Raw genomic sequence first — 12,971 nt, 5'->3', positions numbered from 1 at the left:
TGGTGTGAGGACAGGAGGTGGAGTTTCACAAGACGTAGTCCAGGTCAGTTGAGCTTGTGTAAGCTGTGGCCGTCAGTTTGTGTGTCTGAACCAAAAGTTGGACGTGTGACGAAGCGGGGAACCAAGGCATGGACGGGATTTGGACCCTGGTTGTGTGTTTGGGTGTTGTGGTTTTTGCTGCACCCGGATTGACTCAGGATTCAAACAGGTAAGTAGTGCAGTTTGTTGCAAATTACACTACAAAGAACCCAAGCTCATATTTTATGTATTGATAAATCACGACTGACTTGTTTGACTAACACTTCTTTCCTTCCCTCCTCTGTTAGGACATTGTTTCTGATCTCTGGTCCAGAGGTGTTGCATGCTGGGACACCCACTCCCCTGGCTGTCACTGTTTTTACAGGCTTCTCTGGCAAGGTGACGGCTGAATTGGCAAATGGTGACACCAGAGTAGCCCAAACGGAGGACTTCCAAGGAGGTGACACTGCAGTTACACACACACAGATTTAGGGTTGATTTGTGTAACGATTTTAGAGAGCTAAAGCATTGTTCTGCTTTTAAGGTTTGACCAGGATCCTTACACTCCCTCCTGTGAGTATATGTTTCTTCTCTTTCTTCACTGCAGTTTTTCCCGCAAAGAATAAGACTGATTTCTAAGCCTGAGCCTGATATCACATGTTTGTGTTTCTGATAATGCTCATACACTCGCCCCAGATTCCTGGCTCTGTAACCCAGAATTCCCTCTTTAACTTGACGGTGAGAGGCCACAGGAGTGACAGCCTCCTCTTCACCAGCACCACCACCCTCAGCTTCAACCCTAAGAACGTCTCCACCTTCATCCAAACCGACAGATCACGCTACCAACCAGGCGATACGGTCAGAGTCAGAGTTGTGTCTGTCCAGTTGGATAAGCGTCCATACAAAGGCAAAGTGGATATCTCTGTACAGGTAGGTTTCTGTCTTCCTTCTGTGTGTGTGTCTGTCTGTGTGAAAGAACAAAAGCCACAGAGGCTGAATAGATTTCTTAGCCAGGGCATTGTGCAGGTAGTGGAAAGTTCGCCTGATGTGTCTTTGTCACATGCAGGATCCCAGTGGGAATGTCATTGACAGGTGGGAGTCTGCAGGGAATCTGGGGATTGTGTTGCAGGAAGTCAGCTTATCCCAGACAGCTCCTCTTGGACAGTGGGCGATCACAACAACTGTGAATGTAAGATTGAATTTTTGTTATATATAAAACTTTGCACATCTGTTGAAAAGACTAGTATTTGAGTTGAACAATATAGATTTAAAAAAATATAACTTCTTATCCTCTTAATTACAGGGTGTTACTGATAAGAAAAAAATCACTGTGGAACATCACGGTAACAGAGCTCTGATTTATTGCCATATTGTTTTTGTCTTTGTACTGTGAAAAAATGCATTTCAAAGTTCAGCCAACATTAATATGAGGCCTCATCGGTCTCAGTTAGACAAATCTAATGGGTATTTTCCAAAGTTCCAGCCTTATTAGCACCAAATCCCCTCATTTTGTTGCTATCCTTCCTTGGCAGCTCAGCACAACACACTGTCAGGGGGAACAAAAATTAGATTGTAACTTTTGGATGATAAATACTTGATTTGTTTAAATCAGACTGCTGAGGCTTTATGTATTATCTCGAGATACACTTCTGAATACATTCATGCACAGACTGAAGATTTTGTCCCCAATCACTTACACTGGAGGCAATTTAGGAACAAGAGGAACGATGTCATAATGTGTTTCAGTTTTCATATGGGCACCTAACTGTTCTTTCTAAGACTCATTTTAAAAATGGTGAACCCTGTCCTTGAAGATAAACTTGCAAAAACATAAACCTGTCTTTTAATTCCTGCCTCCCCCACATATTTGTTCCAGATCGTCCCCGATTTGAAATGCTGGTAAAGACACCTTTGCGGGTCCTTGTTGGAGATGACATCTCAGGATCAGTCAGAGCACTGTGAGATCAATTAAGCTAATTCATATGGATAATGTCACATTTACAAATATGTTTAGAGATTACACTGAAGAAGTTTTGTTTTTGTTTCTGTAGTTACCCTAGCGGACAACCTGTACAGGGAAGATTAACTGTCTCAGTCACTCTGGCACCTGATATGTATGATGCAGCCCCTCCAGACATGCTAACACAATCCAAAGAGGTGAGGATTTACTGTCCCTTTAGTTCATTCATCAAAGAATGGACACTGACAATAGGCTCTGTGTGCTTTTAGCCAGCGTTTACAGTTAAAGTATCTGGATACTTAATGGCACTGGTTAATTTTTGACCATTGCTTTTCAGATCTATGGATCAACACAGTTTTTCTTCAGCAAAGATCAACTTCAAGCCCTGCACACTTCATCAGGAATTAGCAGCGACAGTCATGTACACGTTGTTGCCTGTGTTACCAGCAACACTACTGGTGAGAAAGATGAAACAGTGTTGATTAATGTGCAGAGTGTGTTTGCTTTTATAAATCACTGAATGATATCATCTCTTGTCACTTAAGAATTTAAAGTGAACAAAACAGTCGAGGTCCACCTTGTGCAGAATCCATACCAGCTGATGTTCCATGATTTTCCACCTTCACTAAAACCATCTTTACACTTCTCTACAAAAGTGAGTGAATTATAATTTTGACTCTGTTTATGTGACAGCTGTTTTTATTTCCAGGAGCTAACTGCCTACTCTGTATTCCACAGCTCAAGATCTCTAGATATGACAAAAAGCCTTTGAGCTCACAGGATCTAATGTACTCAGCTGTGGTTGAGGTGACTCAGAGAAAGTCCACCACAAATACTGAACCAACAACTGAAACTGTCCCCGTGCCCGAGGACGGGAACGTCCACATTAAGTTTAAGTTACAGGATCAAGTGGAGATGCTTTTTATTCAGGTGAGTATGTTGATTTATAGTACCTGGAATGTTGGTCCTCCGGGAAAAGTGGTGTTCAGCAGTTGTGTAAGATGAGTAGCTTCAGTATAAGATTACACATTTACCAGTAAGAAAAATGACCCCAGGACCTGTAAACTTAAGTAGAAGTGAAACTAAACATCCAAAGATTCTGAAACAGATTTGACAAATGGCATCTTATCCAGAGTGTTTGTCCACAAGTTCATATTTTGTCTATTGTGTTTATATTCAGGTCAGGTTCCATTCCAGTGAGGAGACTTTGATGGTCTACAACAACTACTCTTCTCCTAGTAGCTCATATATTCAGATCTCCCCAATTAACACCTTGCCTGCACAGGTAACCCTACACATGTATCTTGTAGCTTTGCTAATGTGTGCATATAAATTATTCTATTAATTATGTAGATAGACATATTTTGTAATAATATATATTTTTTTTAACTTTCAGATTGGATCACCTCTGCAGATAGATGTGGAGAGCACCTCTGAACCGACTGTGCTTCACTTTGTGGTATGTTTGCTAGAATATATCAAACAAAGCACTTAACATATTTACATCACTGTTTGGTTATTACTGTTTTGCAGGAAATCAGCAGGGTTTTATAGACAGGTCACATTTTACACCTTCCGTCAAGAATCGAAGATGCAATATTTTAACATCCTTAGGAATCCGAGAGATACTAGTATATTAGATATATACTCTCCTTCATATGACTGGAAAATTTCAGACAAAGATTACTTTCATGCATCTGTAAGCTCTGATACAGTTTTGAAATTATTCTTGAATATTTCTCTTTATTAGCTACAATCAGTTCATCAGTCATTGTGAAGCCTGCAAACACTGTGCGCGAGATAGTGGACGCACATGTACAGATCATTTTGTGATGTTTTATATATCACTGTGCTTATTACTTCTTTAAATGAAAAATTTGAGGAGGTTTGTGGTCAGATGCAAATGGCTCCTTTATTGTCTTACTTCCAGGTGAGCTCTAGAGGTCAGGTGGTGGCTGCTGGAACAAAGAATTCATCCTCTTTTTCTCTGACCCCAACACTGTCCTGGTTACCTGAGGCCTGTATCACTGTCTACTGCATCCTCTCTGATGGAGAGGTCACCAGTGACACAGTGCACTGTACCCCTCAACCACGATTATGTACTTTAATTTATTACTACATCACTGTACTTTATTGTGTTATTCAAATAGTTGCATAATTCTCCTGGCCAGGCCTGTGATTCTCTGTGTATTTATTTTCCTCAGCTGTCTCTAAACTGGAGCAGTGACAAGGCCCAACCAGGGGAGCAGGTATCACTCACTGTGACTGCCCTAGAACCCAGGATCCAGGTAGGAATTGTGATTATGGGGACTCATGATGACGACTCTCCGGAGGATGACCAGGACTTAAAAGTAAAGCAGGTATGGCAATAGGTCTTTTTGCCGTTCAGAACACTAATTAGTTAGTTTTTTGTGATTGAAGTTACTTGATATGAACCCAGAAGCTACAGTGTATAGTAAAGCCTTGACAAAAGAGCAAAATTTAATCTTCTGTGAACCTCCTTCAGAAAGTCACTTGTTTAGATACTGTCAGATTTGCTTTATTCCTGCTTTGTCCATTTCACAGTTTAATTACAAAGCACCAGTCCTCCCAGTCATTTTAATCTTCACACACACACTTTTCCCACTTGGGCACTCTACAAGTATTCAGTGTGTGACCACTAAAACCAGTTGGTCTGGATGTAACCTATCTGTCTGCTTTGTTAGGAGATGACTCCGCTGTTTGTAGGAGCTGGTAACTCTAGTGTGTTGGGTGCACAGCCTGAGGGTTATTGATGGATGCAAGACAGAGGAAACAAAGCTTCACCACAGTGGGCCATCCTAAGATGACCTTTTGTCATCTGCCAAAGCTCTGGCGGCGTGTATTGTGTCCGGTAGAATAGATCATTTAAACTGAAATCTCCTCGGGCATCTACAGAGCCGAGACTGTTTTACACCTTACATCACCTGCAGAGTCCTGACCTATTTTTCATAGGTTGTCGCACTAATGATGCATCATTAGTGTTCACATCTCAAAACACTGTTGATGGTTGTATTTTTAGCAACAACAACAACAAATTTATGATTGTTTTTGTCTTTTTTGTATCTTTCACACCACAGGAATGTGACATTAGGATGTTGACCAATGCCAACCTGTATGAGAAAAATAATTCTCATGGATCTAAAACTGGTATGATAAGTGACAACACAGTGAATCAATGTGGCCATTCAATATAGCATCCGCTCTCTATCTTGAGTCCCTCTTGTGGCCACTTAGCATATTGCATTGATCTCACAATTTCAGTAACACCAGATTTAACCTTCAGTCTTTAGATATAAATACAGCCTGGGCCTTTTCTGATCTCTTTTCTCTCCTCTGGAGGGTTTGCAAAAGGAGATGTTCTCTTGGTGGAGAAGTACTGGAGCCAGTGGATGGATGCCTCTGAATCCTTGCTGTGGTTAGATACTAATATTAGGTGAGTGCTGAGAGGTGTTTGGGTAAGAGATTAAAAATGAGTGAGCCTTATTCAGTTCACTGCAAACCCATATTTGGGTCAAAACTCACTGAATAAATTCTGTTTTTTTGTGTCATTTCACTCAGTGATAAAACATGGATGAGTGAGAAAATAACAGTGCCAGATGGTGTTACTTCTTTGGGAGCTGTAGCACTGGTAATGTCAGACAACCTGGGTTTAGGCTTCACTCCTGTACCACAAAAGGTAACTAAATACTCAGTATGTGCCACTATATGCTGGTGATATACACAGGCATAGACATAGGAAGTGATTTTGGATCTAATTTTCTGTTCTTCCCCTTGCTGCCAACCTTGCTGAAATTTTTTCATTCTGTAAAGCTTTGCAGGTTTAACAAATTTTCAATTAACTTTGACTGGATATTTTATCATTTCAATAGTGATTTCTTTTGTTTTTGTATTTTTGTTATAGCTTTGAATTGGTCTGTGTCCTCTTATTCACAGTTGACTGTGTCCAAAGATTTCTCCTTGTCTCTAAATGTCCCATCATACCTCATCAGGGGAGAGGAGATTGTGCTAGAGGTGAACATCATCAACCATTTAGAGCGGGACATAGAGGTATGCAGGACCAAATTTGTGGTATATACTCTGGCTGGAACAGAAGTGGTAAATTATCCATATTATTTCAGCCTTTTACCACTCCCACTGATTCCAATAATAAACATCTGTCATTGTCATTCATGGTGTTTTAACTGTTTTTGTAGATTCTTTGTCTAAAAGGCTTTCTCTTTGTTCTCATGTGTTTTGCTCTGCAGGTCATCGTGCTGCTCGCACAGGGCAAGGCCTTTGAGTTTGTTTTGGGAGACAGAGGAGACGTCTCTGTGGTAAATGCTCAAAAACTCACCCTAGGGAGTCATGTCTCTGCTTCAGCCCTGTTCCCTATAAGGCCTGTAGCTCTGGGCGAGATGGAAATATCTGTGGACGCCGTGTGTGCTGAGGCCTCAGACAGCCTTGTTTGGAGAGTTCTTGTGAAGGTGTGGTATGATGGAAATATATTGGATAATATGTATGAATCTAGTGTGTGAAGTCATCTCTCAGTGAGGTTAAGAATTGTGGGTAAGGGTGCAGTATAAAATACCAAGTGCTACGTGGCATACAGCTAATCCCATGATAACAGTGACTTACTTCCATGTTCCTGCAGCCTGAGGGTGTTGAACAGTCCTTCTCAGAGTCTCTGTTCCTGGAGCTGGTACCAGAGAGCCACAACAAATCCAGATCTGTCTCCTTCTCCTTTCCACCAGATGTGGTGCCGGGCAGCCAGAGGGCCCATGTGGCACTGGTTGGTACGTCTGCCATTCATCCTCCCTGCTGTGCCAGTGGCAGTTCCGTCTGACTGCAGTTCATGTTTACTTTTAGTCAATTAGGCATGTGTAATAAATGCTCGCATTTTCCTTTGTGTTCAGACGATTTGCGCATCAATCTCCTGACATCATTTAGATAGTGCACGTTGAAAAATGGAAACAATGGACATCAAACAGGAATGTTTATGGTGGACACATTCTGAACAGCTGTCAGGCTGTTTGGCTTGGCTCCATTCAGGTTCAGGGATGTTTGCCATTTGTCATGGTAAAGAGGCAAGTTTCAGTATTTTCCTCATTTGGAGCCAAATTTGTGGTTTTCGTGCTTGTGGGTTAGGGTTAACCCTTGTTGTGATAGTCAGCTTTATTAAACACCAAGAAAATATGCAGGATGGACTTTTTGTCTCTCTAATGTAGATCATTCTTCCATAGCTTGTAACCTAAACCACAGCTCTGACTTTTTTTTAGAAGTATGGTTTTCTTTTATGTGCAAGTCAAGTGAAGCATACATTTCAAAAATGACATGACGTCAGGTCTGTCTGGTCTATTTGTAAATGTGTTGGGCAACAGTTAAATCCTTCCTGCTTTACACAGGTGATATCTTGGCCTTGTCCTTCAACAACCTGGATTACACTGGTTCAGATGCCTCTTGGTTGTGGGGAGCAGAACATGATCCACTTTGCTCCAAGTGTTTATGTTCTCCAGTACCTGGATCAGTCAACCCTGGATGATGCGGAGATCAGGAACAAGGTTCTGGGCTATATGATGGGGGGTAAGCAGCTTTTACATGACTCACTGAAGTCACTTATTTATAGTAAACTACACCATATCCTTGTTGTATACAGTGTAATAGTTATTGTTGTTATTTAGGTGTAACAGAACAACTGTGGTATCTTATTTATTTAGATGATAATTACCTATATTAAATTTAGGGATTTGTTGCTTATTTTTCATATTATATCAACATGTTATATTATCTGCTGTAAGGATATCAGAGACAGTTGTCCTACCAACGAGATGACGGTTCCTTCAGTGCTTTCGGAGCCAGTGACACCTCGGGAAGTACATGGTAGGTCACCAGTGTACTGGAAATGGCACAAGCGACATGTAGTTTATTGTAAATCAGGTGAAAGACTCCGCATTGTGGAGATGAAATCATTTTATATATTTAATGCAGTGCTCACCTGCTTTGAGAATTTTCCATGAATTATGGTGTTGATATCCTGAAACGCGGGTGAATAAGGTTTGATTTGCAAAAAGTAAATTGGTCTTAATGTGTTATTTGAGAAGAAAGGGAAAGAATGTCTTTCTGCAGCTTCTCAACCTTTTGGGCTGAATCAATATACATTAAATCTATAGAAATGTAATCTCCCAGTCTCTCATGCTGCCTCTCCTCTGTCTTTGGTCATAGGCTGACAGCCTTTGTGCTGCGCTGCTTCCTTCAGGCTCAGCCCTACATGCGGGTAGACCAGAGTGTCCTGACCAGAGCCATGACTTGGCTTTTGAAACACCAGGGGCCTCAGGGAGAATTCACCGAGGTGGGAAGGCTGATCCACACAGAGATGCAGGGAGGACTCGGATAATGGATCAGTGGCACTCACTGCCTATGTACTGATAGCACTGCTGGAGGATCAGACCTATGCGGTATGTCAAGAGAATATGTGTATGTCAGTGGAGAAGGTGAAATTGCATGGGAGAGTGACAGGAATATTTAAGGGCTGTCATGTTAAGAGTATGAGGAAAAAAAGTCAGTTGACAGTAATGACCTTTTGTCTGGGTCTTCTTGAAGGAAAGGTACTCAAGCAATGTGTCCCTGGCCCAGAAGTACCTGGAGGACAAAGTGTCCAGTGGGGTGGTCAGTAACTACAGCCTATGTCTCGTGACTTATGCTTTAGTTCTGGCCAACAGTCCCATGACTAAAACTGTCCTGTCTGAGATCATCAGTAGAGCTGACAACACAGGTAATTTAGCAAAGGTTCTCTGTTGTTTAATGTTGAGGAAAGTGCACATGTGAGAATGAGAATTTCATACTGATATATCACAAAACTATTATATTGAGTTAAAAGTATTTGTTTATTATATTACCAAACACTATACTGCCACTAAGCATCCTGGTAAAGTTTTACAAAAGTCTCCTGGAAAAGAGATTTCAAACTCAAATCAATCTACAAAATTTGATTTGTGGATCTTGAAGTTCCTCCAATCCAGATCCATGTAATCAAGAGGAGCAGCAACATTAAAGACAATTCATGACATTCTACACATTTGTGTACATTTTTGTCTAGATTCATGAAGACTTTTGCCACATTATAAAATCTGTAGGAACGGTATGTGGACATCCTTATACTGATTACAGTTTCTGTCATTTCATTCCAAAGATGGAGTCAAAATGTGGATATCCTCTGCTGGCCTGAAGTCACATGACTGGCAGCCACACTCAGCACAGATAGAGATGGCCTCTTATGTGCTGCTGGCTCTTTTGAGGCATGGCAGCTTAGTTGAGGGCATTTCATTGCTGAAGTGGTTAAGTAAGCAGAGGAATCATCTTGGAGGCTATGGGACAACACAGGTGAGACTAAACCTTCAGTCTATTACTGAAGTAACTGATGCTTAAATACGTAACTGTGAAATAAAGTAAGGCCTGTTTGGTTGAGTCCAAAGCACACTGAAATGTTACCCTTTTCCTTCCTCAGGACACAGTGGTTGCCCTCCAGGCTCTGGCTTACTACGCTGCATTTAGTGGTGCCAATGCTATTGACCTCAGGCTTGATGTATCTGCCCCAGCACCTATGTTTGTGTCTCAGTTTAGTATCAACTCCACGAACTATCGCATATCTCAAATCCAAGAGGTAATAAACCCATGTGGGATCCCACAGTTGATGCCTAATATGTGCATATGTGATATTTTATATAATGCTGGATTTTCTACTTTTACTTTATGTTCTTAAAGATTAATGCAGAAAAAGATCTACACCTAAACATATACATGGAAGGAAGAGGATTTGCCACATTTCAGGTAAAGTTCTATCATCTGCTCTTCTGTATACTGCTAAAGCTGTTTGTGTCAGAGGAAAATATAACACCACAATCTCCACACTACCCCTTACAATGCAGGAGTGTTTCCATACTAACAAAATATTCAGCTCAACATAAAGTACAGTTTAACCACCAGAGCATGACCAGAATAAATTGAACACAGCAGCTGTGCAGGATAGCTTCACCCAGCACAATGTACTGCTTTGTAAATGCTAAACCAAAAACAGCGAAATGCAAATGTAGCATGATAATGGACTCTCAGCAATTAACATCTGGAACACACACCATAGTATACAGGATAATATCACTCAGAGGACTATGGTGAAAGGTGAATCTTTTCACTGTATTATTTTATTTTTTCTTCCAGACCCCCTCTGTCATAGAACTTGTTTTTAACCTGTCATTTAATACTCTCACATAGAAACAAGTGAACAAATACAGAGATTCAATTAGTTTTCTCACGACAGATACTGTTTTTGTGACTAAGGTATTTAAGCTGTGGTATCTGAAACTGAACTGTACAGTTTAGCTTTTTATCATCAGATCTGCGTATTTACATTTTTAACCATCTCCATGAATTCATCCAGATGAATGTCTTTTACAATGTGGAGAGCGCAGCGTTTTCACAGAACCTCCTGCACACCTCAGATGATGAGGCTTTCTCATTAAAAGTTGATGTTTCTGAAGAAAGAGGCTACAATCACATGGTGCTGTCTATATGCATGAGGTAAGTACTGTAACACAGATAGATGTATATGTCAAGTTAACGTCATTTTTCTAACATTTATTTTAATATATACCTGTATGTTATCTATCTTTATGTTATGTTTCCATTACAATAACGTATTACATAACACAGGGGCCCTGAATGTGTATGACCTCTTGCTTTTTTCCTCTCTAGATTAAAGGATAGTCAGGTGATATCTCATACAGGTATGGCTATATTGGATGTGGGCATGCTCAGTGGTTTCCGCCTGTCTCCTGGAGCTGCTACCCCAACAGATCTTATCAGAAAGGTGGAGATACTGCCTGAGAAAGTTAGCCTGTACCTTGATTCAGTAAGTGTATCATCAGTGTGTGAACATTTCATGGCCAGGCTTACCAGTATGAGTGGTGGGAAAATTGTAGTTTTGGTTATACAAACATTTTTCCAAAATAGGGCTGGTAGAACAATCTAGGATGTAGTGTAGTGTAGAGTCACACATGTAGCTAGGATCGTTTGAAATGCTGAGTCACGAGTCCAAATTCCCAAAGTGCAACCTCAAACCCATATGACATTTTCTACTGGCCGACAAAAATGTATTTATTCACTGAACTCAACTTTTCATTTTTATTTCAAAACATGGTTTAATTTTACCACACTGTCAGGAATATAACTCTGATGGTGATTTAAAATCTCTTAATTTTACTGTAATTGTTTTGTTTGTTTGTTTGTTGTTTTTGCTCGAAGCAGTTCAAGTTTATTCTAAGAATAATGATTTATCCCTCACAAAACTCTATACTATTGGTAGAATGACTCCTCTCATGTCACTTGTTACCAGACTATACGCTAACTGACAGTTATTGTACGAATCTGCAAAGAACCACTGTTTTCTTGTTGAGTATAATCAAATGTGTAATAGGCCTGTAGTGGAGAAGGGTAGCCTAAGGTGTTGTACTGTTGTTGCTAACCGAAAAATGCAGCTTAGCTAACTTTAGCTAACTGCTCAGGTTAGCTTATTGTGTGAATTGACCAACCACGCTAGCTGTAAACTAGCTATAAACCTAGATAACTAGCTTAGATTTGCTAGCTATATTCCACTGTCACAAACGTTCCACTGTTATTGTCATTTACGGCCTTCAATGTGACTTAGCTGTTTGTTCAGCATCTACGTTTGTTTGTCAGCTAACTTTGCCTATGCCCACTACAGTTTAATGCCCCCCCCCCTACCACTCTTAAGTAAAAAAGATTCCTACAGCAGATAGCTGGTACCTGTATTTAACATATTAAACTATTATTTATTTAACTATTAAACTGTATATTGCAAGTGCAGGCAGTAGTATATCATCATTTACCTTTCTGGTATTATTTGCAGATTTCCAAGTCAGAGGTTTGCATCGGCCTCCCAGTCATTAGACACTACAAAGTGGCCCATGTACAGGATGCTGTGGTGCAGGTTTACGACTACTATGAACCTAGTGAGTACAATTTTGCATGGTCCTGCTGTAATCTCACAGTGCTGTATGCATTTATTTAAAATGCTTTTGGAACTACAAATCTGAAAATGAAATAGCAGTACGCTGTTTTATCTATAATACTATTAAAGTCAGTATGATTATTGATTATTTTCCCTGTCTTACAGCAAGAAAAGCAGTAAGAACATACAACTCAGATTTTCTTCACAACATGGACTCCTGTTACTTCTGTGGTACAAACTGTGATCGCTGTAGGCCAGGGGTCATCATCACAGTTTCCTCCCCTCTCTCATCTCACTCATTAAGCAGCGCCACCTACAGCTTGAGTTGCATATTCCTTGGAGTCACTGCTTTTTTTATTGTAGCCTGATTTTATAGAATTTAAAAAATATATATATTGAAGGAATTAATATACATTGAGAGACATAGTTTTAGTACAGTATGTACACATTGACATGCACTGGATGCAAATTAAAAATTCTTTTCAAAAGATATTATTTCATGACAAGTGATTGTAATATTTAGAGAACTGTTTGCATGTTGCTCTTTAGTGCAGACTTGCCTTCTGCTATTTACAATGTGTTTTGTTTTATATTGTTTTTAAATAGAACTTAATGAGAAATTACTGTCATTGGAAACCATCCTATTAATTTCATTTGTGTTGTGTATGTATATTTGGGTTCAATATATTAGAAAACAATTTCAAAGAATGTCTTTACATAGTTCATGAAACCTACCATTCTCCATATGAATCCATGTGTTGACTGAAATAAAGCACTCATGTATAGTTGGCAGCTGAACAAATGAAAAGGATTCATTTCTCAGTTCCACATGTGTCCTGCTGTCGCCATTTTGGCAGAAAATGCAGACATGTTAAGCTGCCTTAAGCCGTATAAAGGCTAAAATAAGATTTATTCTACAGCTCTACTGCACTTTTGGATTTAATATGTTTCTACTTCTGTTGATAAAAAACA

General features: G+C 40.0%; 1 protein-coding gene across 1 annotated transcript; it reads left to right on the top strand.

Moving 5' to 3' along the window:
• The first annotated feature begins 128 nt into the window (after positions 1-128).
• On the top strand, positions 129-12,784 carry LOC108898007 (CD109 antigen-like). The gene is given in 34 exon segments (XM_051078343.1): positions 129-208; positions 246-478; positions 563-591; positions 715-948; positions 1,085-1,207; positions 1,322-1,361; positions 1,895-1,976; positions 2,070-2,175; positions 2,316-2,436; positions 2,524-2,633; positions 2,717-2,908; positions 3,159-3,263; positions 3,375-3,437; positions 3,909-4,049; positions 4,150-4,338; positions 4,855-5,146; positions 5,339-5,432; positions 5,558-5,675; positions 5,933-6,046; positions 6,244-6,462; positions 6,630-6,771; positions 7,381-7,415; positions 7,417-7,558; positions 7,774-7,855; positions 8,198-8,363; positions 8,365-8,430; positions 8,576-8,747; positions 9,165-9,355; positions 9,480-9,635; positions 9,737-9,802; positions 10,410-10,549; positions 10,724-10,880; positions 11,898-12,000; positions 12,165-12,784. Coding segments are annotated over 34 exon segments (4,506 nt in total). The 3' UTR covers positions 12,368-12,784.
• Positions 12,785-12,971: the final 187 nt, after the last annotated feature.

The sequence above is a fragment of the Lates calcarifer genome, linkage group LG19, assembly GCF_001640805.2.
Source record: "Lates calcarifer isolate ASB-BC8 linkage group LG19, TLL_Latcal_v3, whole genome shotgun sequence".
NCBI lineage: Eukaryota > Metazoa > Chordata > Actinopteri > Centropomidae > Lates > Lates calcarifer.
This window is presented reverse-complemented; position numbering and strand designations above follow the sequence as displayed.